At 35.5% G+C, this 21,920-nt stretch overlaps 2 protein-coding genes and 3 long non-coding RNA genes across 10 annotated transcripts in view; 2 read left to right on the top strand and 3 right to left on the bottom strand.

The window, feature by feature from the left end:
- The window catches only part of LOC125847398 (uncharacterized), a 12,408-nt gene extending 7,988 nt beyond the window's left edge, over positions 1 to 4,420 (bottom strand). The window contains exon 1 of the long non-coding RNA XR_007444438.1: positions 4,379 to 4,420. This is a non-coding gene — a long non-coding RNA (uncharacterized LOC125847398). The remainder of the gene's footprint in view (positions 1 to 4,378) is intronic.
- LOC125847314 (heat shock 70 kDa protein, mitochondrial) overlaps positions 1 to 4,801 on the top strand; it is a 39,941-nt gene extending 35,140 nt beyond the window's left edge. Inside the window, exons 1-6 of one of the 4 annotated variants that reach the window (XM_049527007.1) lie at positions 575 to 718; positions 1,785 to 1,861; positions 1,951 to 2,029; positions 2,140 to 2,706; positions 2,794 to 3,414; positions 3,790 to 4,800. In XM_049527007.1, the coding sequence (XP_049382964.1) occupies positions 665 to 718; positions 1,785 to 1,861; positions 1,951 to 2,029; positions 2,140 to 2,706; positions 2,794 to 3,414; positions 3,790 to 4,413 (2,022 nt within the window). In that variant the 5' untranslated portion in view covers positions 575 to 664 and the 3' untranslated portion in view covers positions 4,414 to 4,800. Of the gene's footprint in view, positions 1 to 574; positions 719 to 1,784; positions 1,862 to 1,950; positions 2,030 to 2,139; positions 2,707 to 2,793; positions 3,415 to 3,789 lie in introns of those variants that run through there. The other 3 variants (XM_049526975.1, XM_049526992.1, XM_049526986.1) reach the window with 3 other exon arrangements.
- A 1,517-nt stretch (positions 4,802 to 6,318) lies between these two features.
- Positions 6,319 to 10,873, top strand: LOC125847389 (uncharacterized). 2 transcript variants are annotated; one of them, XR_007444437.1, is made up of 4 exons: positions 6,319 to 6,372; positions 8,520 to 8,806; positions 9,957 to 10,146; positions 10,247 to 10,873. It is a non-coding gene; the product is annotated as an uncharacterized LOC125847389 (long non-coding RNA). The 2 variants fall into 2 exon arrangements; XR_007444436.1 differs by having other exon boundaries at positions 9,957 to 10,873.
- Positions 10,874 to 11,670: 797 nt separating this feature from the next.
- LOC125861071 (transcription factor GTE7-like) lies at positions 11,671 to 14,297 on the bottom strand. Of its 2 annotated transcripts, none has more exons than XM_049541135.1 (3): positions 12,526 to 14,297; positions 12,211 to 12,427; positions 11,671 to 12,123 (listed from the first exon to the last, which is right to left on the bottom strand). In XM_049541135.1, exons 1-3 carry the CDS (start codon positions 14,053 to 14,055, stop codon positions 12,065 to 12,067), a joined length of 1,806 nt encoding a protein of 601 aa, XP_049397092.1. In that variant the 5' UTR covers positions 14,056 to 14,297; the 3' UTR covers positions 11,671 to 12,064. The 2 variants fall into 2 exon arrangements, with proteins under 2 accessions (XP_049397092.1, XP_049397091.1); XM_049541134.1 differs by having other exon boundaries at positions 12,208 to 12,427; positions 12,526 to 14,295.
- Positions 14,298 to 20,474: 6,177 nt separating this feature from the next.
- Positions 20,475 to 21,455, bottom strand: LOC125842843 (uncharacterized). The gene is made up of 3 exons (XR_007443948.1): positions 21,301 to 21,455; positions 21,049 to 21,139; positions 20,475 to 20,697 (listed from the first exon to the last, which is right to left on the bottom strand). It is a non-coding gene; the product is annotated as an uncharacterized LOC125842843 (long non-coding RNA).
- Between the last annotated feature and the right edge of the window lie 465 nt (positions 21,456 to 21,920).

Here is a 21,920-nt window from a genome sequence, read left to right as displayed (position 1 = left end):
TTAAGTTATTAATTATTGTGATTTATAATATTTTTATGTAACTTTCAAATAACTTCCTAATTTATGTGATATGGATAAAATTACAAAATTAACCCTTTTAAAATGTCTTCCAGATATTTTAAGTTGTTAATTATTATTATTTTTAATACTTTTTTGGTAATTTGAAAATGATATACGTTATTTTTTCTGTCTCAATATATGTGACCCGGATAGAATTTTGAGAATCAACCTATTTTATGGTAGAATTTTAAATATTAAATATTTTAAGTCATTTGTAAATGATTTATTATATTATATTATTATATTATATATATATATTATATTTATTTTCTACTATATAATAAAAGAGAGTTTATGTATATATTATATTATATTATATATTATATAAACTCCCTTAGAAAAGAAATATATATTATATATATTATATAATAGAAAAAATGATTTATTATATTATATTATTATATTATGTATTATATAGGGAGTTTATGATGGGACATTCATAAACTCCCTCTTATATATAAGTAGAATATGTATATATTATTTTTATATTACGCGTTGCTAAATGGTGCGGCTATATATATTTGGCATTTGCTTCTACCTTGTAAATTCTAAAACCCTATATAAACCCTAACACGGTTAGACCCGAACTGGTCTTACTCTTCCGATGACTTCCGCCGGCCTGCTCCTCCGACCGCTACGTCGTTCTGCCCATAAAATTGTAAGTTCTTCTTAACCTTTTTCATCATGTAATGCTTTGTCTTCTTTTAGATCTTTCATATACTAATATTTTTTGATGATGATTTTAAATCTTGTTGTGAATGGTTTGATCTTACTATTTCCGAATTAAAAATTTCACATTCTTGATTTTAAAATAAACATCACTTCTTGATTTCTTGAAAGAGTTGGTTTGTGTTGTTGATCGCTGAGCTCTGAGTTTATGGCTTGTTTATGGGTAAAGAATTTGTTCTATTTTCTGTGGGAGATCAAGATTATGGTTATAGAGATTGTCCGGTGAATTACATTGAACAGAAAACTGTGATTGGACTATACACCCACAAAGGAGATGCCACTGTTATGGAAAATAAAACAAACTCCAAAGAGTAGATTGCCTAATATGTTGTAGTAGCTCCCCTTCAAATGAGGAAAAGACCCTTGAAGCTAGAAGTTATGATAAAACTTAAGAAACCTTTTCTCCAAAAAAAAAAAAAAAAAAAAGAGAGGGGGGGAGAAAACTAAAGAAATGAACACAGCTACTTTAAATCTTATTGTCAATGGTTTGATCTTACTATCTCCGACATGAAAGACTTAAAAAATTCACTCTTGATTAAATTAAACATCGCTTCTTGATTTCTTGAAAGAGTTGATATGTGTTATTGATCGTTTATCTCTGAGTTTATGGCTTGTTATTGTCTGTGGGAGATCAAGATTATGGTTATAGAGCTTGTCCGGTGAATTACATTGAACAGATAATAGATGGGACTATACACCCTCAAGAAGACGCCACTTTTATGAAAAAACTATACACTCGCAAGGCTAGATTGGCTAATATGTTGTAGCTTTCAATGCTTCCCCTCAGATTAGGACAAGACCTCAAGTTTAGATGTTAGGATAAAACTTAAAGAAATCTACAATGAACATCAACTACTTTTGCCATTATGTAATGGGCTTGGAATAGAGTGGAATGAATAGTTGATTGGTTTGAAAAATCTTGCTAGTAGTTGCTCATTTCCTAGCTTTTAATTATCTAACCTTTATCCGTTATGACTGTTTTTTTACTTGTGCAGTTTGCTTCCAACACCAAGCCTTCATGGTGCCCATCACATTTTGGTGCTAAATGGGCTGGTCTAGCTAGACCATTCAGGTATGCGGCTTGTAGCATTGTTTTCTCCTTGTTATCTTGTGGTGTTGTTGCATCTGTTTCTGTGTAAGCTTAATTGTCTTCCATTGTAGCTCTAAACCTGCTGGAAATGAAATAATTGGGATTGACTTGGGTACTACCAACTCTTGTGTTGCTGTGATGGAGGGGAAGGTAAGGATTATATTTGTTGAAATGCTAAACTTTTGTTGAGATCATTCATGTGATACTGTATGATGGCCTTGGTGGATTATCTATATTCCCTGATGCTCTTGTTTATGCAGAATCCTAAAGTCATTGAGAATGCTGAGGGGGCAAGAACAACTCCTTCCGTGGTTGCGTTTAACCAGAAGGGGGAACGACTTGTTGGTACTCCAGCCAAGCGTCAGGCAGTGACCAATCCCGCAAACACACTTTCTGGGACCAAGCGTCTAATTGGTAGACGCTTTGACGATCCTCAAACGCAAAAGGAGATGAAGATGGTTCCTTACAAGATTGTGAGAGGCTCAAATGGAGATGCTTGGCTTGAAGCAAATGGACAACAATATTCTCCAAGCCAAATTGGAGCATTTGTTCTAACAAAGATGAAGGAAACTGCAGAAGCCTACCTAGGGAAATCTATTAGTAAAGCTGTGGTCACTGTTCCAGCTTATTTCAATGATGCTCAGAGGCAGGCAACAAAGGATGCTGGGCGAATTGCAGGTCTTGATGTGCAAAGGATTATTAATGAGCCTACTGCAGCTGCGCTCTCTTATGGTATGAACAACAAAGAAGGTCTTGTTGCTGTTTTTGATCTAGGTGGTGGAACTTTTGATGTTTCAATTCTGGAGATATCAAATGGCGTTTTTGAAGTAAGTGAAATTTGTGGTGCTCTCTAAAGCTGTGTATCTCCCTGTGTTTTCCCGTCTAAACTCATCTCTTTACTTACTTCCATCCAGGTCAAGGCAACCAATGGTGACACCTTTCTAGGAGGAGAGGATTTTGACAACGCATTGTTAGAGTTTTTAGTGAGCGAGTTCAAGAGGACTGAGGGAATTGACCTATCAAAAGACAAGCTTGCCCTACAAAGACTTCGAGAGGCAGCTGAGAAAGCAAAGATAGAGCTTTCATCAACATCTCAAACTGATATTAACTTGCCGTTTATCACAGCCGATGCATCAGGGGCTAAACATCTGAATATCACACTGACAAGATCAAAATTTGAGACATTGGTGAACCACTTAATTGAGAGGACAAGGAATCCTTGCAAGAATTGTTTGAAGGATGCTGGAGTATCTTTAAAAGATGTGGATGAGGTCCTCCTTGTTGGAGGTATGACTCGGGTTCCTAAGGTGCAGGAAATAGTTTCTGAGATATTTGGTAAAAGCCCAAGCAAAGGTGTCAATCCAGATGAGGCAGTTGCCATGGGAGCGGCACTTCAAGGTGGTATTCTCGGTGGCAACGTTAAAGAGTTGCTTCTTTTGGATGTAACTCCGCTATCTCTCGGTATTGAGACATTGGGAGGCATCTTTACCAGGTTAATTAACAGGAATACCACCATTCCCACAAAGAAGAGTCAGGTGAGTTTTTTTGGATAATGTGATCTCTTGATTTTTCTTATTGTCTTGTCTCGCCTGATGTGGTACTCCTTCCATCCAAGATCGATAGAATTTTTTCCATTTTAGGAAATGTGACCATTCTATGTTTATACAAAATTTCAAGGATTCAAATTCACTAAGCAAAACATTGAATTTTGATGTGGTTTTTCTTTGTGAAAATTGCCTTTTGGTACTATTTTTATTTTCTTCTGTCATCGCTAGTATGATTTACAAATAAACACCTTATATTTAGTCTCTGGTCAAATATGGATCTTGGGAAAGATGACACATGTATGCCCAATGTAATGTATGTTTTTTTGTAGTTGTTACAGTGTGCTGGTTCCTTTTGTATTTCAGGTGTTTTCTACTGCTGCTGACAACCAAACTCAAGTGGGCATTAAGGTATTACAAGGTGAACGTGAAATGGCATCTGACAATAAGATTTTGGGTGAATTCGAACTTGTAGGTCTTCCTCCGGCGCCAAGAGGCATGCCTCAGATAGAGGTCATGTTTGACATAGATGCAAATGGAATGGTCACTGTGTCCGCCAAGGATAAGGCTACTGGCAAAGAGCAGCAGATCAGCATCCGGTCATCTGGTGGTCTGTCGGAAGATGAGATAAACAAGATGGTCAGGGAAGCTGAGATGCATGCCCAGAAGGATCAAGAGCGCAAGACACTTATTGATCTCAGGAACAGTGCAGATACTACCATATACAGCATTGAAAAGAGCTTGAATGAATACAGGGACAAGGTCCCCGCAGAGGTGGTTACAGAAATTGAGACAGCTGTTTCGGACTTGAGAGCAGCAATGGGGACTGAAAACATTGATGATATCAAGTCGAAACTTGATGCAGCAAACAAAGCTGTTTCCAAGATTGGAGAGCACATGACCGGCGGCGGTTCTGGTGGTGCGTCCAGTGGTTCACAAGGAGGAGATCAATCACCACCTGAGGCTGAATACGAGGAAGTGAAGAAATAATTTTTTTCTAGGCAAAACAGAAGAGCGAGCGTCTATAGATCTACTCTCCTGAAAAGGAACTTCATTTTTTCCATACCCATCTTCCAAATATTCTAACTAGCAAAAATGCTAGCGTGTTGACTTCTTTTCACTAGAGATGTGAGTATAATTTTTGGCGAGCAACTCGATTTATTGAAATTGGCACTTTGTTGACTCTTGGTGCATTACACGAATTCATCAGCTGAACGTGTGGTTGATGTATAAAACATCGTTATTTGCATTGCTTCTTGGTAGATTTTGAAGAATTTCGATGAAATATTGTACTTGTTTGAAGCTCATCAGACAGAATAATTGGTGGTATCCGAATGCCCAGAATTGTGCTCGGAGTTTGAACGCATTCCAACTTGCGATCTGTCTCTGAAAAGAATCCATTGCAAGCTAGCTATTGTCTCTAATCATTTGTGTTGTGTAGGTTAGTTTATCGTCTTGGCTTCTTTTTTTCACAGAAATAAGTTTTACGTATCATTTAACACAAGCTATTTTTGCAATGTCTCAACATTGTAAGTCCTTTTCCATGTTGCTAGAGAACTCTATGAGAACTCCGATTTTACTTAAAATCTTAATCTCGACTCTTTTCTTTTCACTATAATCCCACTCTCTTTCAACCCAATTTGAAGGGAAAAAAACAAGCAAATTGAATGGTTATCACTGAAATTTTGTGTTTAGATAATAATTATTCTTGCAGTTAGAGCGTCAAAAAATCAACTTAGTGAGTTTGTTCGAAGGATGCAGAACTTGAACTTTCCATGGCCGAAACAGAGGAGGAACCCATCAACCTCTTACAAGATTTCCATCAATCCTCTAAGCAAAAAAGAGCTCTGAGGCGCAGGTCGGATCTAAGGATTGTGGAATTACTTCAAGTTCAGAAGGCCCAAGATACTCTGGACAACGAGGAAGTGGTTGGGATGATGGGTTGAATAATTTTGCCTCTCTTTGGGATTTGCAGTTAGGTGGGTTTCTTCATCCAGATAGGTGTGTTTGGTATTTTGTAGCATAACTGTTCTGTTATTTATAAAAAAATAAATTTGGGGGTTGAAAAATAAGTGCCCAACTATAATGTTAGTATGTCACTAGTATTAAATTTGACAACTTAAATAGGGGTTTCGTTTAGGTTCTTGTTGATCACATCTGATAAAAGCAAATTCATTCTGGAAACTTGTATCCTCCCATAAGATGCTTAGGCTATGATGCTCTCCTGTCTTTACCTTAAAACCACAACAGGTTACAAAAATAAAAAGATTTCTATTCTATTCTACTTATAGTTTATATGTGCCATGATTGTCTCAATGAGCTCAACTTTCCCTTATAATAGCCTTATCTGTTTTCTTATATGTGTTTTCTGCAAGGCAAGGATTTGCATTAGGCATGGCAGTGTTGGTTTGTGCAGTTCCATACATGAAAGTGGATGTGCTGTTGAAGTTAACTGTTGAGTTGTTGGAGATCTCTTCTTCCATGAAGGGTTAGGTGGGGAAAATTGCCTTTGTTCGTAAACTTAGTAGTTTTTCTTATGGTCTGGCTTGACACTTTAAATTGGTTTTGTAGTACATAAGAGATTGCTTAAAGGGACACTTGTTTGCTTCTGGAGATTTTGCAAGATCAGGGAAATTGATTTTGGAGTGGATTGCTGATAAGAACATTCCTTATAGTAAAGAACTTGCTGGTTCTCGTCTTTTTGGCAACAAAGACACGGTACTTACAAGAGGGCTCTCGGGAGTCTCTTTGTAGGATACTTGGCCAAAGTGTGACCTGTTATCCCTTAAGTAAGTACTGTGACAAAGAGGCTGTTGCTCACCCGACACGATCGTACGAGGCCACAATTTACCCAGGGTGAACAAGAATTGGGGATCGGATGGGGGAAAAATTCCCGGCTGAGATGTTCAGTCGACTGCTGTCTCACTTAATTTGAAGTTGGTTGATAAGGTACTTAAACTTTTACAAGCCTGTGAATTGAAAATATAAGCTTAGCACGTACACTTTTAGTTATTAGATGAAAATAGATTCACAAATTAGCTTTTTTGTGCCATTATTAACTTGTATGAGCTTATACATCTCCTATATGAATCTTCTAGGATCTTTTTCACTTGTCTATTAAACATCATCTCTTCCTACTACTCCTGCAGCATCTTACTGCTGTTGGGCAAGAAAATGTTTTACACTTACCCTAAAATATCACCTCTTGCTATTGCACTTACCCAGGAAGATGTGCTACTGTCATGTTGCCAGTTTAGCTGTTTGCAACAAGTGAACTTATGCTTTTCCTCTACTTGGTCTTTCCGTAAGATGCAATTGCTTAGCAGTTGACCATCCATATTTTTGTCTTGTCAGCTACCTGTTAAAGCTTCGTTGAATCATATACTTGAAGCTCCTGAACTTAAAGAGTGATTTGAAGGTGCAACAGAAGTTGGAAGTTCTCATGTTTTACTCCTTGCCTTCACTATACGTGAAAAACTGGTGTTGAAAATAAAGAGTTTGGCAAGCTTCTACCTTTTCCTTATAGCACTCGCAGGCTTTTCACTGTGGAATATCTGTCCTTGCTTTCCAATTTTCTTGAAGGTGTTACTAGACTTATTCACTTTCCTTTCTTGAAAAGGTTTGAAAGGGAGCCTTGGAGTAACTAGTAAAGTTATGTTATGTGACCAGGAGGTCATGGGTTCGAGTTTTGGAATCAGTCTCTTGTAGAAATGCAGGGTAAGACTGCGTATAGTAAACCCTTATGGTCCAGCCCTTCCTTGAACCCCGTGCATAGCGTGAGCTTAGTGCACAGCCTGCCCTTTTTTTTCCTTGAAAAGGTTTGTTCATATTTTGATCTGCTGGCTTTTTTGATGCAGAGGATTCCACTTTCTGCCTGCCACGAGCATAGTGTATAATATTCCTTAAACATTCTTTTACCTGAAAGTTTTGTACAAGTTTTTGATCCCTCGCCAGCTTTAAATTCCATTAAAAAGCACAATAGAGGCTGCAAGGGTAACCCAGCAGTAGAAGATTGAGAATATTCTTAAAGACTTCTGTAAAGCTATCATTGAAGGATCTCTTCTTTCATCATCTCATGGCCCGCTTCGTGCATTTACAACGTCCTGTCTTATAAAGTTGTGCTGTGCTTAATGGATGTACTTTCCACAGAAATCACTCAGCTGTTCAAAGCCAGCCAATACTTTTTGAGAGAATTATCTGAGCGGGTCAAGCATGATGATGTTAGAACAGTAGAAGTTATTGTGGCTTTACAGAAACATAGCAAAGGGAAATTTGATTACATCACCAGGAAAAAAACAAGTAAAAGAGTTGATGGCTGAATTTGAAACTGAGTCTTTGTGCATGCTTCTAATCAAGAACTTGGTTCACATGTTCCTTGGATGAAGGTCTTGCTTCAGAAATTGGTTCCATAGAAGATAAGGATTCTGTTGGAGCTGTAGGAACCTCGGAAATTTTTAAAGGCTGGGTTATAGAGTCACTTTCCAATAGCTTAAAGCATCTAACTCTGGATACAAGATTTATTCTCTTTAACTCTTGGAACTGAGGTGACATCTTTTGAATTGGAGGAGAAGTTTTGGTTGCCTAAGTCTTCCATTTCAAGTGCTCTTTCTAGGATGAGCTTTGAGCAGCTAAGATACTGCTGTGAAATTCTCGAAAAGGGTAAGTACCTCATGTTGTGTCAAGTGGTGTTAAAGCTAATGATCTTGGAGCTTATTTCAGCTCTCAAGACAGGTGAGATTTTTTGATGCTTCATTTTGTAGCACCCTAATAAGTTGCTGGCCTACACACTAGTTAAATGTTTTTTGTGCCTTTGCTTAACCAAAGTTCCTTGCTTTAGAACTCCCAATTCTTCTTTACTGTTGGATAATCATGTCGTGCTTTGGTGTGAGGAGTCTGAGTAAGGTCTTAATTTAAAAACCATACTGGCTTATTAATCATCTTATATTACCATAAGCAACTTGTGTTCTCTCTGTGTCAGATTAACAACAATTTACTGTGTTCAGGAAATCAAAAACTAATCTATTTCTTCTGTGAGAAACTTGGATTGCTAATCCCTTTTCCCTCTTATCTTATTATTTTTCTCCAAATGATGGCAGGAAAGGACTTGGTTCCAAGTATTGGCAGAAATAAGTGTCGTTCCATGAGGTGCCCTCTGATACAATTGTTGCTTCAAGTTCTACTTCGGCCTGGGGAATTTTCTTAAGTCGCCTCCGAATTGGTTATTTTCTGCATGAGAGCTCTTCAATCTTCAGCTTTTCCAATTTCATCTGGATAAGATGAAGCAGATGGAGATGGTGCATCTGAACTGATGTATGTTCTATTGGATACCATACTTTCGTTGCTACCACAGTCATAAGCTTTAACACAGACTGCTATTGAGCTGGTAAATTACAGAATTCAAGCATAATATCCATCAGTGCATATGGTGATTTAATGAAGCTACCTAGACTGAGAAATTGCTAACCTATTATTTCTAGTAATATATAGTGTCACGTAGTGCATTTGATGTGAAGTCCATCCTGAAAAAACTTGACTGATTTTGTCAAGAGAAGATACTAAAAAGAGATGGGAGGATTATTTTTTTTAGTTGTATGTTCATTTAGTTTGCACACAGTTTAAAGCAACTATGTCTCAATCTCAAGATAATAGGGGTCAGTTATATGAATATTCACTATCTATGTTGCTCCATTTAGACTTGTCTCAAAACTTTTTGAAGCATCATAAGTTATCTACATTTTTTGCTGGCATACAAATTTTGAACAAAACAAAATGGCTTTTAGTGAACATTAGAGTTACCAACATGACTAATAACTATTGGCTTTACTCATATGGACTTTTTCTTTCATTGTAACTTGTTTTTGGCCAAGTCTGTATAGATTCGAGATTGAAGTTCATTTAGGATAACTTTCTTTCATATGATTTTGGATCTATCGTGTCCCTTTTTAACACCTTTCACCATGATTTCACTCCTACCAACATGTGCATCTAACACACCGTGTCATGATAGTCTCTCATTTTATCCTCCATGTGTACTAACTTTTGCCTAATGTGATCATTTCTAATCTTGTATGACTGCACATTCACATTTCTGCTCACGTGGATTTGGACCTGAGAGGTCCGTCATCCACACCCTATGGCATAACATTTCGGTAGCACTTGTCCATTTTGACTAATCCTATTTTGATGCTATGGGTAACATCCTTAATATTCAATTTTGAGTATCTTTCTATTGCACAACACTCCTCTAACATCCAGCCTATTTTAGCTCTACTTTATATATCTTCGTTTGTTATGCCATTCTCCTAGAAACGAAAGATATTACCTATATTTAAAGACTATCATGCAGGAAAAGATTCAGTGCATAAGCATTTTGATATTATGGTTGCAGAGCATGATCTGAGGTTGTGGTTCGTGCATCAAGCTACCTTTCATCTGTCTATTATTACTATCGCTAATAATCTCAACGACACTTGTTAATTCTATCAATTGATTGATTATGGGTGGAATACTTATGTTAATTTTCCATTTTACAGGAAAGCCACAGGTATTGATAATATTCTCAGACCTAGCTCAGGCATTGCATAGTTTGGTCAACGAATTTGGGGAATTCTACAGAACAAAATTTTGACTATCCTGGAGGTGAATCCATCCAGCTCTCAGTGCTCAAGTCACTGTTGAAAAGGAACTTTAGGCTGGCAGACAAACCTTTCAAGCACAAGAAAGGTAATTGATGCTAAAAGTCTCACTTCAGGTGGTTTTATGTATATTCAAGGAAGTCCTAAAGAACTACTTTTGAAAAATCCAATTTCTCTTGTATGTGCAGAATTGCTTTTATAGATTTAAATGGAGCGACATTAACATTGATGATCATACATCAGCTTCAATTTTGACAGGATGTTGCTGTTGACGTATATGTTTGTGGAAGACATGGACTCCCTACTGTGCAAGCAGCTGAACGAGTAAGATTTGCAAGTTTTAACAGGATTTGGTAGTAGATGATCCTTTGAGTCGCTATCACGAACAGAACAAATAAATTGCTTTACTTGAGTTGGTGTTGGACTTTGTCAAATGCCACTTGGGATTTCAACCAAAGGCTGGTAAAAGACCAAACAGTTGGGCAAACCCATTAATAAATGGTATTCTCCTACTGTTTGGTCGTAACACTTTGTTTTCATTCAAACATTTATAATATTGTTTTGGGTGGTGGCACCTCATTGACTCTCCTATGAGTTGTGATGTATAAAGTCTGGCCAATGTAAAAATTACATCCACTATTTGCCACACCACTTTAAGTTGGAGTTCACCTCAAGCAAAGCAAGTCTTTTTAAACACATCAAGGTAGGTGACTTGTGAAATATTGAAGTCATGTAGAACTACCACTTTTTGAAGATTTTCGTCATCTGAATCAATTCTAAACAGTATCTTTATCTGGCTTTGTTCTGTGACTCAGATAATGCCACCTTGACCTATATAAGGCTTAATTGTCATCCGGATAACTATTCAATTTTGTGTGGACATATATTTTACTATAGTTAGCTGGTCGATTCAATTTTTGGCTTATACTACATTAGTGCAAACTTAATGGATATGTATGTGGCTGTGCATATTTCCCCAAAAATATGTATATCACATGGGTAGATTTTAGTTGAGACCGTCATTTCAGCCATATTTGGATCCTTCACGTGAAAGGAGACTGTTTACGTCTTTACAAAGGAAAGTTTCTTTAAGTATACTGTTACTGCACAGCTGAGAGCTACCTACCTATATTGAATGAAAAAGGCAAAAGGAACAAGGCCACCCATTAAATAATATACAAGTACCTAAAAATTTTAGAATATGAAAATAATTGCACCTAAATTGTTCACATACCATTCTCTGTAAACACATCTTCACCATCAAAAGAACAGGGTTGAATTCATATATGCTTTTTTGTTTCTTCATATTCTGCTCTCAGGCCAAACTAAACCATTCCAACGTGGCTTAATAGGAAGCTGAATACAGTCTTGGCTCATTTTAGGGTCGATTAGGACATCATGGCTAACACAAAGTGCAGGCCAGCAATTTTTAACATATTTGCCACAGTGATAATCTTTCTTTTTTCTCCAAGTTGTTAACTCAATTAGTGGCTCCACAAGTTGTTCACCGACCAACACGTTCACTCAAAATATAATATCCTTTAAAGATGTACCACAAACAATTTGAGAAAGTTGGATAGAGCTCGAAACCAAAGAAGTAGAAATGTGTTAAGTGTGTTTTTTTCAAGAAAAATCAAATATTTAGTGTAAACCAACTGTACAAAAGGTGTCTTCTCCTCAACTATCTATCTACATATCTCACTCTCATTAACAGAGGGACCATCTCTAAAATTCCTAAAATTGTGATCCCTAACGCCATAACTTCTTTTGTCATCAACACTACAAGTTCCCTTCCCCTTCCAACTGAGCTTTTTGATTTGCCTAGTTGATATAAGCAGACCAATTTTTCTTCCTAGCTTGTCAGGTTGCCCATGTGTTTACAACAACTGGTTCTCCGGAATTACTCAGCTCACCGGAATGTGCAAAACAAAAGAATTCAAGTCCCCAACTTTATACCTCGATAAAAGAAAATTCAACAACATATGCACTGCTTGAATCAACAAATCTCAAGAGTGTGCATCATCAGCATCAGAGTCACTTCCGGATGAACTTCCTGAATCAGAATCTGCACAAGAAATTATGTTCAATTAATCTACTCAACTTGAGTCGCAAAAGAAATCATTTTTTCGCATTGAAGTAGAGCATATACCACTAGAAGAGGAGGAGCCACTGCTTGAGCTGCTAGAACTACTAGAGCTACTACTACCACCACCACCATTCTCTTGATCCCGCCCACCACCTTCATCCTTCTCAATTTCCACTGGAGGAAAATGTGTAGCTGGTTCATCATCCTCTATCTCTACATCCTCTTCTCCAACATCACCCTTTTTGGGCTTTTTGAAGGAATCATTTTTCTCACTAGTGGTAGGCTGCAAAAGAAACACATTTTATTAGTCATTCCAATCAGACAAAAGCACAGGCGCACGAAATGTATTGATAAAAAAGATAAAATGAAATATTGATTTACCCCATCTGCTTCGGCGACGGATGTAGTTGCAGCAGAAGCTGCAGCACTGGCGGATGGTGGTCCCAAATTGTTCATCATCAATGCCTGCCTCTTAGTTTTGCTCACCATCTTCTTCCAATTGGTCACAAACCGATCAAGCTCCCATAGAGTCTCGGTGTCAAGGGCCTCAATGTCGAGCTCAATCTCGTCACCGTCTTGGGCTAAATGTTCATTCCTCTTCCTTATAATCTGCACCAACTGCGGCATCTTCTCTTGTGGCAAACTTTGCAACCCAACTCCTAATTTATGCTTCTCCTCCATATTCATCTCTCTTTTATTTGGATCCTTGGCCCTCGGTTTAGGTTGCTTTCCCATAGTAGGAACTTTAGCAGCTGATACAGGCTTCGAGGGTGGTGCCCTCACTGGGGAAGGAGTTGACAATGGGGACTGCTGCCGGGCTGGTGGATTGGGTGGTGGCACTGGCAAAGAGGGTGTTGACGCACTAGAATGATTTTGCATCCGCTCTTGCTTCTTTGAAATGTGAGGGACTGGAGTAGCCTTGGGTTTCTTCACTCTCTCGGGCGTAGGTATGTGATTCCAAGAACTCCCCTGCAACTCATCTACAGGATGATAATCCCTCCTGCCGCCTTCAAGCTTATTCATTTTATCCTGGAGCGGTCTAAACATGTCCTCAAATCGTCCGAGAAGCTGCTCAGCGAAGCCATTAACTTGATCTGTTTTAGGGTTATACAACAAGGCATTATTGAAAGTAAGCCTTACATCAGCAGCAAATTCAAAAGGGGAAGGGTAAAAATTCTTAGCCAAATTTGATTTAACCGTCCCCAAATCCATGGGTCGCTTAATAATTTGGTGGTAATCATGAAGACCCAGGGCTTCAGCATCAACAGGGATATTGAAAATCCACCCATTTTTATGCTTCATCAGCTTTGCCAAAATCTGCCTACATTCCTTCATCATACTTTCCGTTCCGATGGCCTTAACACCACCACCACCAATAGTATTACCAAAATTCCTATTTTCAACTCCGTTTGGGAGCTTTTTCGGATCTTTACTGGATCCGGAAGGGGTAGGCCGTTTATTTCCAGATAGTTTCTTCGATTTGCCTTGTGATCTGGGGTTGGTGGTGCTCAATTGACCGGATTCGATTCGATCCTTGAGGTTTCGGATCTGTTCGACCTCCGCCAACAGCCGACTCCGTAGTTCATTGACCTCGCCTTTGTTGTAAGAGACGACGTTAAAAGTCAAATATCCTCCGAAATTAAGGCCGTCAACGTTGGTCGTTGATTCAATCGGCCGTTGATTGAACGAATAGGCATCATCAGACGCTGTTTGCGTCACGGCCGGCGATTCATCAATATGCCGACCATTAGACGTGTGATGGAATTGCTTCTGCTTCTTCTTAGGGTTAGGGTTGTGATTAGGGTTCAGTTGTGTATGAGAATAAGGGGTTTTCCCCATGAATCCACCACCGGCACCACCAGACTGAGCCCAGCTAGATTCATTCCGGCTAGCTAAGACGGCGGATGCCATAAATTACACCGGCAAGGCTTAATACCGGCGTTTCTCTGGTGGAATTTATCGTTATCAGATGGTGTTGAAATCATGAAATTGAAAAGGTACGTGATAGCTACGCGGCCGCCGGAATCCAACAAAACTCCACCCGACCTCCAATTTCCGGCTTTAATCAACCAAAAAAGGAAGAAAAGAGAAACTCTTTAAATGTTGGAACCCAAATGAAGGCAAGGGTTTGAAGGGATTGAGCGAGGAATGAGAAGGAGAGGGCATCGCTTCTTAAAGGCGATGAGATCTGCCCGTGCGAACTTCGGGCAGATTCTAACCCGTTGATCACATCTCGTCTATTCATCTAACGATGTATAAAAATTTGTTTGCTGTCTGAGAAACTGACCGAGACAATCTGTCATGAACGGCTAAGATTTAATGTAACATACACGTGGCAATAGATCTGGGGTCAGTTGTGAAGGGGTTTAAATAGAAGATTTTTGTAAAAATTGAATGATAAATGAAAAGGAGAAAGAGAGGGAGCGAGGCGTTGTAGTTTGAGTTTGAAGTGAATTTGGGTCGCATGTGTCCTGAATTTAGGGTTTTTGAAGGGGTGGGACCCACAAATAATTTAAGAGGGGTGGGGGTCGATGACGTGGTAGGGGAATACACATGAAGTCGTGAAAGAGAAGCAAAACGCGCATAGGGAAAGTGTTGACGTGTCAGGAAGATACTGTCAAACAATGGAAGCTTTGTTTAATGTTATGTAATTTTTGCCCATGAACGCTTTGTTTATATCTGTAATATTTGAAATTTACTCTTATATAATCTTACTATGTAAGTAAAATTTTAATTTCTAAATAAGGTAATGAAATATTTTAAGATGATGCATTAATAAATGGTATATTTCAATGTTCCTTTCTTTTCTTCACAAATACTATATGTTATTTACGTAATTTTAAAAATATTATAATTTACAAAGATTTATTAGTTGAATAAATTAACGATAGTTTTATGAAGATTCAAATGTAAACTGACAATATACCTTTAGTCTAGTCTAGCAAGAAATAAATAGTTGTGTTTGACATGCAAGTTTTGTACTTTACGTAGAACTTAGTTGCGCGGTCAATTGTAAAGGTACAATAGAAAAGTAGATACATATATAGAATAGAGAGTTTCGCATACAATATGCAACACAAAATTAGCTACTCTTTAGGCTTAATATATAGTCAGCCTCTTAAACTTGTCAACACTTATGAAACGTTTTAATTACACACCTATGATTTAAAATTGAAAAATAAACCTTGCACAATTTTATTTAATTAGACACATTAACCTCTAGTGAAAATACTTGAAATTTTATGAGTGGCTATCATATTATCCATTAGTGAATATATTGAAGTTCATAATTAATGGCTTAATATTATAAGATACTATTTACTCAATTTTCTTAGCAGGTAAATTATTAATCCGTTAAAAATAATTGAAATTATATTTTATATTATTTGTAGATACAAACAGCTCATATACTTTGTTTAGAAAAATCCTCAATAAAAACACTTTCCGCCAAATAAAATTTTATATAATATAAATTCAAATAATCGAACTCTAATATAAATAATCAAATAAAATTTTATATAATATAAATTCAAATAATCAAATTATAATATAAATAGTCAAACAAGTGAAGCACGGAAAAAACTTCTTGGTACTTTGTTTCTTAATCCCAAACAATAAACAAAGAGGATGATCATAATTTATAGGCACCAAATTATATAGTGGTAGACAAAGAAGAGAGCAAAGTGGGAATCCAAATACTTGAAGGGTGCAAATGATTTTTTTTAAAAAGAAAATAAATATTTTATCACCTTTTTTGGGTCCTACAAGAGTAAAGACAACTAAAAATTAGCTAATGTGTAGGTGGCGTCACATTCTTTACAAATATAAAAAGCAGCCCCACCCCCTACCCCACGTCTTCCTCGCTTTCCTAGAACCTTCTATTATTACCATTACAAATTTACAAATCCAGATCCAATTTCTCTTCTTCACATACTTTCTTTCATTGCAAATTCCCAAAATAAACTTCAGTTTTTTTTTTTTGTTTTTCCGATGAGGGGGGTTTTCAACAGAAAGCTTTATAGATCTGTGGTCCGGTAGTTTTCCGATGAGATCTGAGTTGATCTGATTGTCCGGCAGCAATTTTACGTGAAAGACTCGCCGGATTTTGTTTCCGCCGGCGAGGTAGATTAGATTTTGAGTTGCAGGGGGCGTAGTATGTGGGTCCAGTTTTGGTAAAGAGAATTAGGGTAAGCCGGCTTGATAGTAACTGGGCCTTGAGTTGTTTTTGGGCCAAGAAGCCCAATTGACAGCTGGAGATAATTGGTCCGGTTTGTAAGGTCCAAAACATGGGTGAATGTGCTGGATTTTAGATTTGCGGTTTGGACTAATTCTAAAAAGATATTATTGGTTGTGTTTGTTTTTTTGTTGAAAATTTCTCCTTCTAAACAAAATACACAAAAAAAAAATAAAAAAATCTTCGGAATTCGTTCAATAACTGATTTTGCAAAAACCAGTAGTGGTTGAGATATAATCTACTAAAAACTGATTTTTTATTTTTTAAAAAAGTAAAAACTTTGGTGTGCTTGGTAGGTTGTACGAGAAAAATGTTGAATATGGAATAATATTAGCAAAGATTACACGTATAAGAAAATATACGAAATAAAGTATTAGTATTAGTAATAAAAACTAAGTTCATATATATTATTTATTTTTCTAAATTCACTTTACCAAATGACTTGATTATTGTTCAAACACAAAGAATTGATTGATACTTAAAAGTAAAAAAGTTAATTTGCCAATGTTCTGTTTTAATAAATCAAGAATATAATTAGGGAGTATTGGCTGGAAATGGCATTGGTTCTACATACTATTCCGTTTATTTTTGGGGTGATAATAAATACTAGTATGAGAAAATGCATTCTTCCTTTGATTTTTGTCACATTTTGTTCGTTCATTATAAGTGAACTCTTCTTTTTATTAAAAAAATACAAAAAACAAGAAAAGGGGGTCAATGTGGAGAGTTCAGTCCTGTCTACGACTTGTCACACATTCTTTAGTGCAGTTACATTACATCATATAATAGGGAGAAATTATGCCCCCACGCCTTTCACACGTATTTATCTCTTTTTTTATTATAATGTTTATTTTTACTCTCATGTAGAATTAATGCGTGTCTGCGAATATTATTATTATAATTTTGTGGCTTATACTAAGTTGTGTGACCACCAAGACCTAGTATGGATAACATTTTAGTTCATTGTGAAATAAAAAGAAGTATCACATACCAAACTCTGTTTTTCTCTGATCCAATTATAAAGATTGTTTGCTAACCTAGAAGGATGATGAGATTATGATCCGTCTGGGAATAAAATTAATTAATCTCTTTTACCAAACCCAAATCATGCTTTGGCATAAATACCAAATTGAATTAGTCCTACAATTGCCCTATGTATGTGTTAGATTTTCTTAGTAATAGAAGCATGAACAACTCAAATGAAAATCCAAAATCCTTTTTTTCCCACCCTACCTTCGGAGGATTAATAATATTTTTACTTATGGGTTTCTCTCATAGATATAAGAAGCTCCAAGTCTAATATATTCCATTTGGGTTGTGAGTCATGATGAGACTTCAACATACACACACAAACTACCACTAACTAATATAGGCTATAGCAGAATTATCTAACAACACCTTCCATACTTTCTTCCATTAGCTTAATATGGTAAAACACATCGAAAACTAAAAGAAAGTATAGCAAAAAATGAATCTACTTATAAAAAGTTACTTCACCAAAATCTCTCGTTCAAGGTCATGTGTTCAATCAGTCACTAATTGTATGTATGCGCCAGATAGAATCAATATTTCACCATAATATATCATTCAAGGTCACATGTTTAATCAGTCACTAATGTATGCGTCAAATAGAATCAATATTTCACCATAATATATCATTCAAGGTCACATGTTTAATCAGTCACTAATGTACGCGTCAGATAGAATCAATATTTCACCATAATATATCATTCAAGATCACATGTTTAATCAGCCACTAATGTATGTGTCAAATAGAATCAATATTTCACCATAATATATCATTCAAGGTCATATATTTAATCAGTCACCAATGTATGCGTCAAGTGAAATCAAATAACTAATACGCGCATTACAATAAGTTATCTACATTACACACCCTAAACCTTTTCTCAAAGGGTACGAAAACACGAAATGCTTCATGTATACATAATATAACGTATGAAATCCGTTACTAACATTATTTTATCCCTTTTGTCTGGTGATAACTTGTGAATAATACAATTTAAAGAGCAAAAAAGAGAGATCAAAAGTATAACTAGTACTCTTTTATTCATCACTTGCTAAATACAGAGGAAAGGATCCCAACAGCAAGAGTCGAGGAGACAACAACAACATAAAGTTGCCAAGCTGCAAACAAAAGTCATTAATCATATAAACATAGTAAACTAGTACTTACTATTTTGAACATAGTAAGTAATAAATAAATCGTGTCACATAAATTAAAACGAAAATGAATGAAGTAATATATAATAATAATAATAATAATAATAATAATAATAATATTACCAAGCCTCGAGAAAACCTGTTTGTCTTCTAGGGGGAGCAACAGTATAGGTATATATAGGGGGTGCCATCACTGGAGGTCCCTCGTAATAACCTGTTGCATTAATTCAAACATTACACTATACTTTTTCAAAAATCTTTGTTAGCTAATTTCATTTAATTTACCTGAAGCTCTTTGCTTTGGTACTTCACTCATATTGTTTGAGTTTTAATTTGGGGGGAAAATGAGAGTATTTATATTGTTTGAATATGTTGTGTCCAGGTGACACCTGGGTTAGTTATCCATTATATATAAATCATATATACAACAGCTTCACCACCGATCACTACTATGGATAAATATAATATTTCTCTTTTATCCTTAGACCTTAATTAGCTTTAAGTTTGAATTCTAGGATGAAAAAATTACTGAATAAATACAAAATATCGAATGAATTGGTGTTAACATTGAAATTGAATTTCTTTTCTTTTAAAGAAAAGTTTCTACGATATTATTTATAACCATATGCATACGAAATTAGATTTGAATGTTTTTTTTTTATTATATATATGGATTACTTGATCAATTACATGATTTATTTAACATCTCGTCATTTTTCTTGTTAACACAGGAAATCTAATTGGTTATTTTAAATTGTGTTTTTAAAATAGCGATTGGTGCACGTACGTATGCAAATTCAAAATTAAGTCTATAAAATATAGCCTTTGTAATTTGAATTAATTTTTGCGGATCCTCCTATCGAAAGGATCGATGAAATTCACCTATAACATGAATTAAGTGAATATACATAGATTATTGCTTTAATATCGCATGTATTTGGAATGTCAACAAAATGGGGAAGGAATTTAAAAGGTACACTACATATTTGACAACCCAAGCAAGAATATAATACGAACTTTTGGAGATCCTTATTATAAAAAAATCATATTATTCCTTGATGGACGTTGTTAATGAGAAATTCGATTGGACCGTTTGTAAATGCCTATTAAAATGAAAAGATCGAATAAATGTGTGGCACATGATTAATCCTTTGCTTCCTGCTTAGTTTTGTTATGTTAGGCTACAATACATGTTCTCAAAAGTAGATTCATTTTTTCTTTACCGTACCTCAAATTATGGAGTAAATTAATCATATGAAAGATGAAAAAACTTTTCTGTTTTCCACTGCATTAATTATCTTTCCTACTGTCAAAATCGTGGTGAATTGTATATGTTCTTTCGTCCTTAATAAAAAAAAAAATTGGATACGAAATTACCTTTAATAAAGAATATTTTACCTCAAATATACCCGAAAAAAAACATTCATTTTCACATGTTTGCGTTGATTTGGGCCTTTTTATATGCTTAATGGTGATGGATTTACAAACTGGCTGTGCAATAAAAAAGATTTAGGGAACAGAAAAAAGGGGGTGGGTGAATGAGGATATGTAAGTTCAATTTTTTGCTTTCTAGTTTACAGTATTACATCCTTCACAATTGTATATCTGGTGGAGTAGTCAAAAAAATTCACTAAAAAACGTTAAAATACGAAGGAAAAAAACACACAAGAGAGGATTCAACGTCTATTACATATTCATTTAAAAAGAAATCAAAATATCAACCTCGTATAAACAAAATATTTTTTTGGCTAAAAAGTTAAATGAACCCTCTTGCTTTTGTTTGGCGCCGCCCCTGCATCTATATGTTGTACACTACTATTCAATAAGGAACCATGGTCCATGGGGTGTGGATTATTAAATTCTAATTTCAACGGTAGAGAACCAGAAATAATGGAACTGCAATTCTCTCAAATAGTTCAATGATTCAAATTAAAGAAGATAATTACTACAATATAACTCCCAACAATAGTGATGTTCATAAAGAACTTATTTACATTACAATTCTTATATATTGGTATATGTACTACAAATTAAAGCATAAAGAAGAAGTGAACTTAATTAATTACAACACACAGATTACAGAGGGATCACAGCAACACTCATCTAACAGGCAGCAACAACACAGAGCTGCTAGACTGCAACAAATCACAACACAAAATAAAAAAATCAAAATGAGAAAACCACAAAAATCAAAATTGCATTACTCCCTCCATCCAAATTTATTTGACACCTTCCCAATGCTTTCATATATCTTTTAAATATTTTGAATCGTTATTTGTTATGAGTTATAGTATTATTTTTTTTATGTATTTTTCAAATATACAAATTTTATTTTTGAAAACTTGAAGATTTCATGCCAGAAATCACAGTCAAACTAAAGTTGTTTGACTCCCAAAATTCTAATTGTATCACATAAATTGAGACTGTGAAAGTTCTAACCAACAATTATTATAGGTAAGTATTTTTATGTAAATCAAATTGCTTACCATCCTTCAAGAAAACCTCTATTATTCTGAGGTGGAGGAGGAGCAGCATATGTTGGTGGTGCCATCACAGGAGGAGGACCTTGATAATACCCTATTTATAAATATTTCACAAACAAAATTAATCGAAAATATATTGATATGCAAAATTTATTAGTACCTTAGACATAGAGAGATTGTTTCAGATAAACAAATCATAATCTAGCATATACAAAATAAAAATAAAAAAATATTTGGATCATGTGTTATTTTTACCTTGACCTTGAGAGGGATATGGATAGCCATATTTTGGTGGTTCATTCATCATGTTTTAAAAAGTAGTAACTCAACAGAGAAAAGAAGAGAAACTTGATATAATGGTATATGAAAACTACAACTTTGGAGTAGATTTATTCTTATGTACTATATATATAAAAAGCTAATCTCACAAAAGCTTTTGATGAGAATATGATTCCTTTCACTTGTATTAATGTTTATTAGGTACTACTTTAATTTGGATGGGGAAAGGAACCAACTAGAAAGAAAAAAAAAAAAAAAAGGAAGGAAGGGTCTAGAAGGAGTAAAAGAGCAAAGGCACCTGCTTCCTTATCTTTTGTAGCATTGTCAAAAATTGCAGCTCCCATATATAGAATAAATTTAGAATTTTTAGTTTATAAATTTTGAAATATATATATATTTTTTATTGAATTTTAAAATTTATTTATACTTATTAAAATGAAAATTTTAATATAAATGTATAATTTAGTTAAAATTATTGAATTTTGTCGAACTAGTAATAAAAGAAAACAACTTGATGGTTATTGTTGTTGCCATCAATGTTCTGTGCTAGGGTAGTTGCAAACAAACCCTCACTATTGGGACATTTGTACAACAGT

The sequence above is a fragment of the Solanum stenotomum genome, chromosome 1, assembly GCF_019186545.1.
Source record: "Solanum stenotomum isolate F172 chromosome 1, ASM1918654v1, whole genome shotgun sequence".
Taxonomy (NCBI): domain Eukaryota; kingdom Viridiplantae; phylum Streptophyta; class Magnoliopsida; order Solanales; family Solanaceae; genus Solanum; species Solanum stenotomum.
The sequence above is the reverse complement of the archived record's forward strand: the minus strand, read 5'-3'. Positions and strand labels throughout refer to the sequence as shown.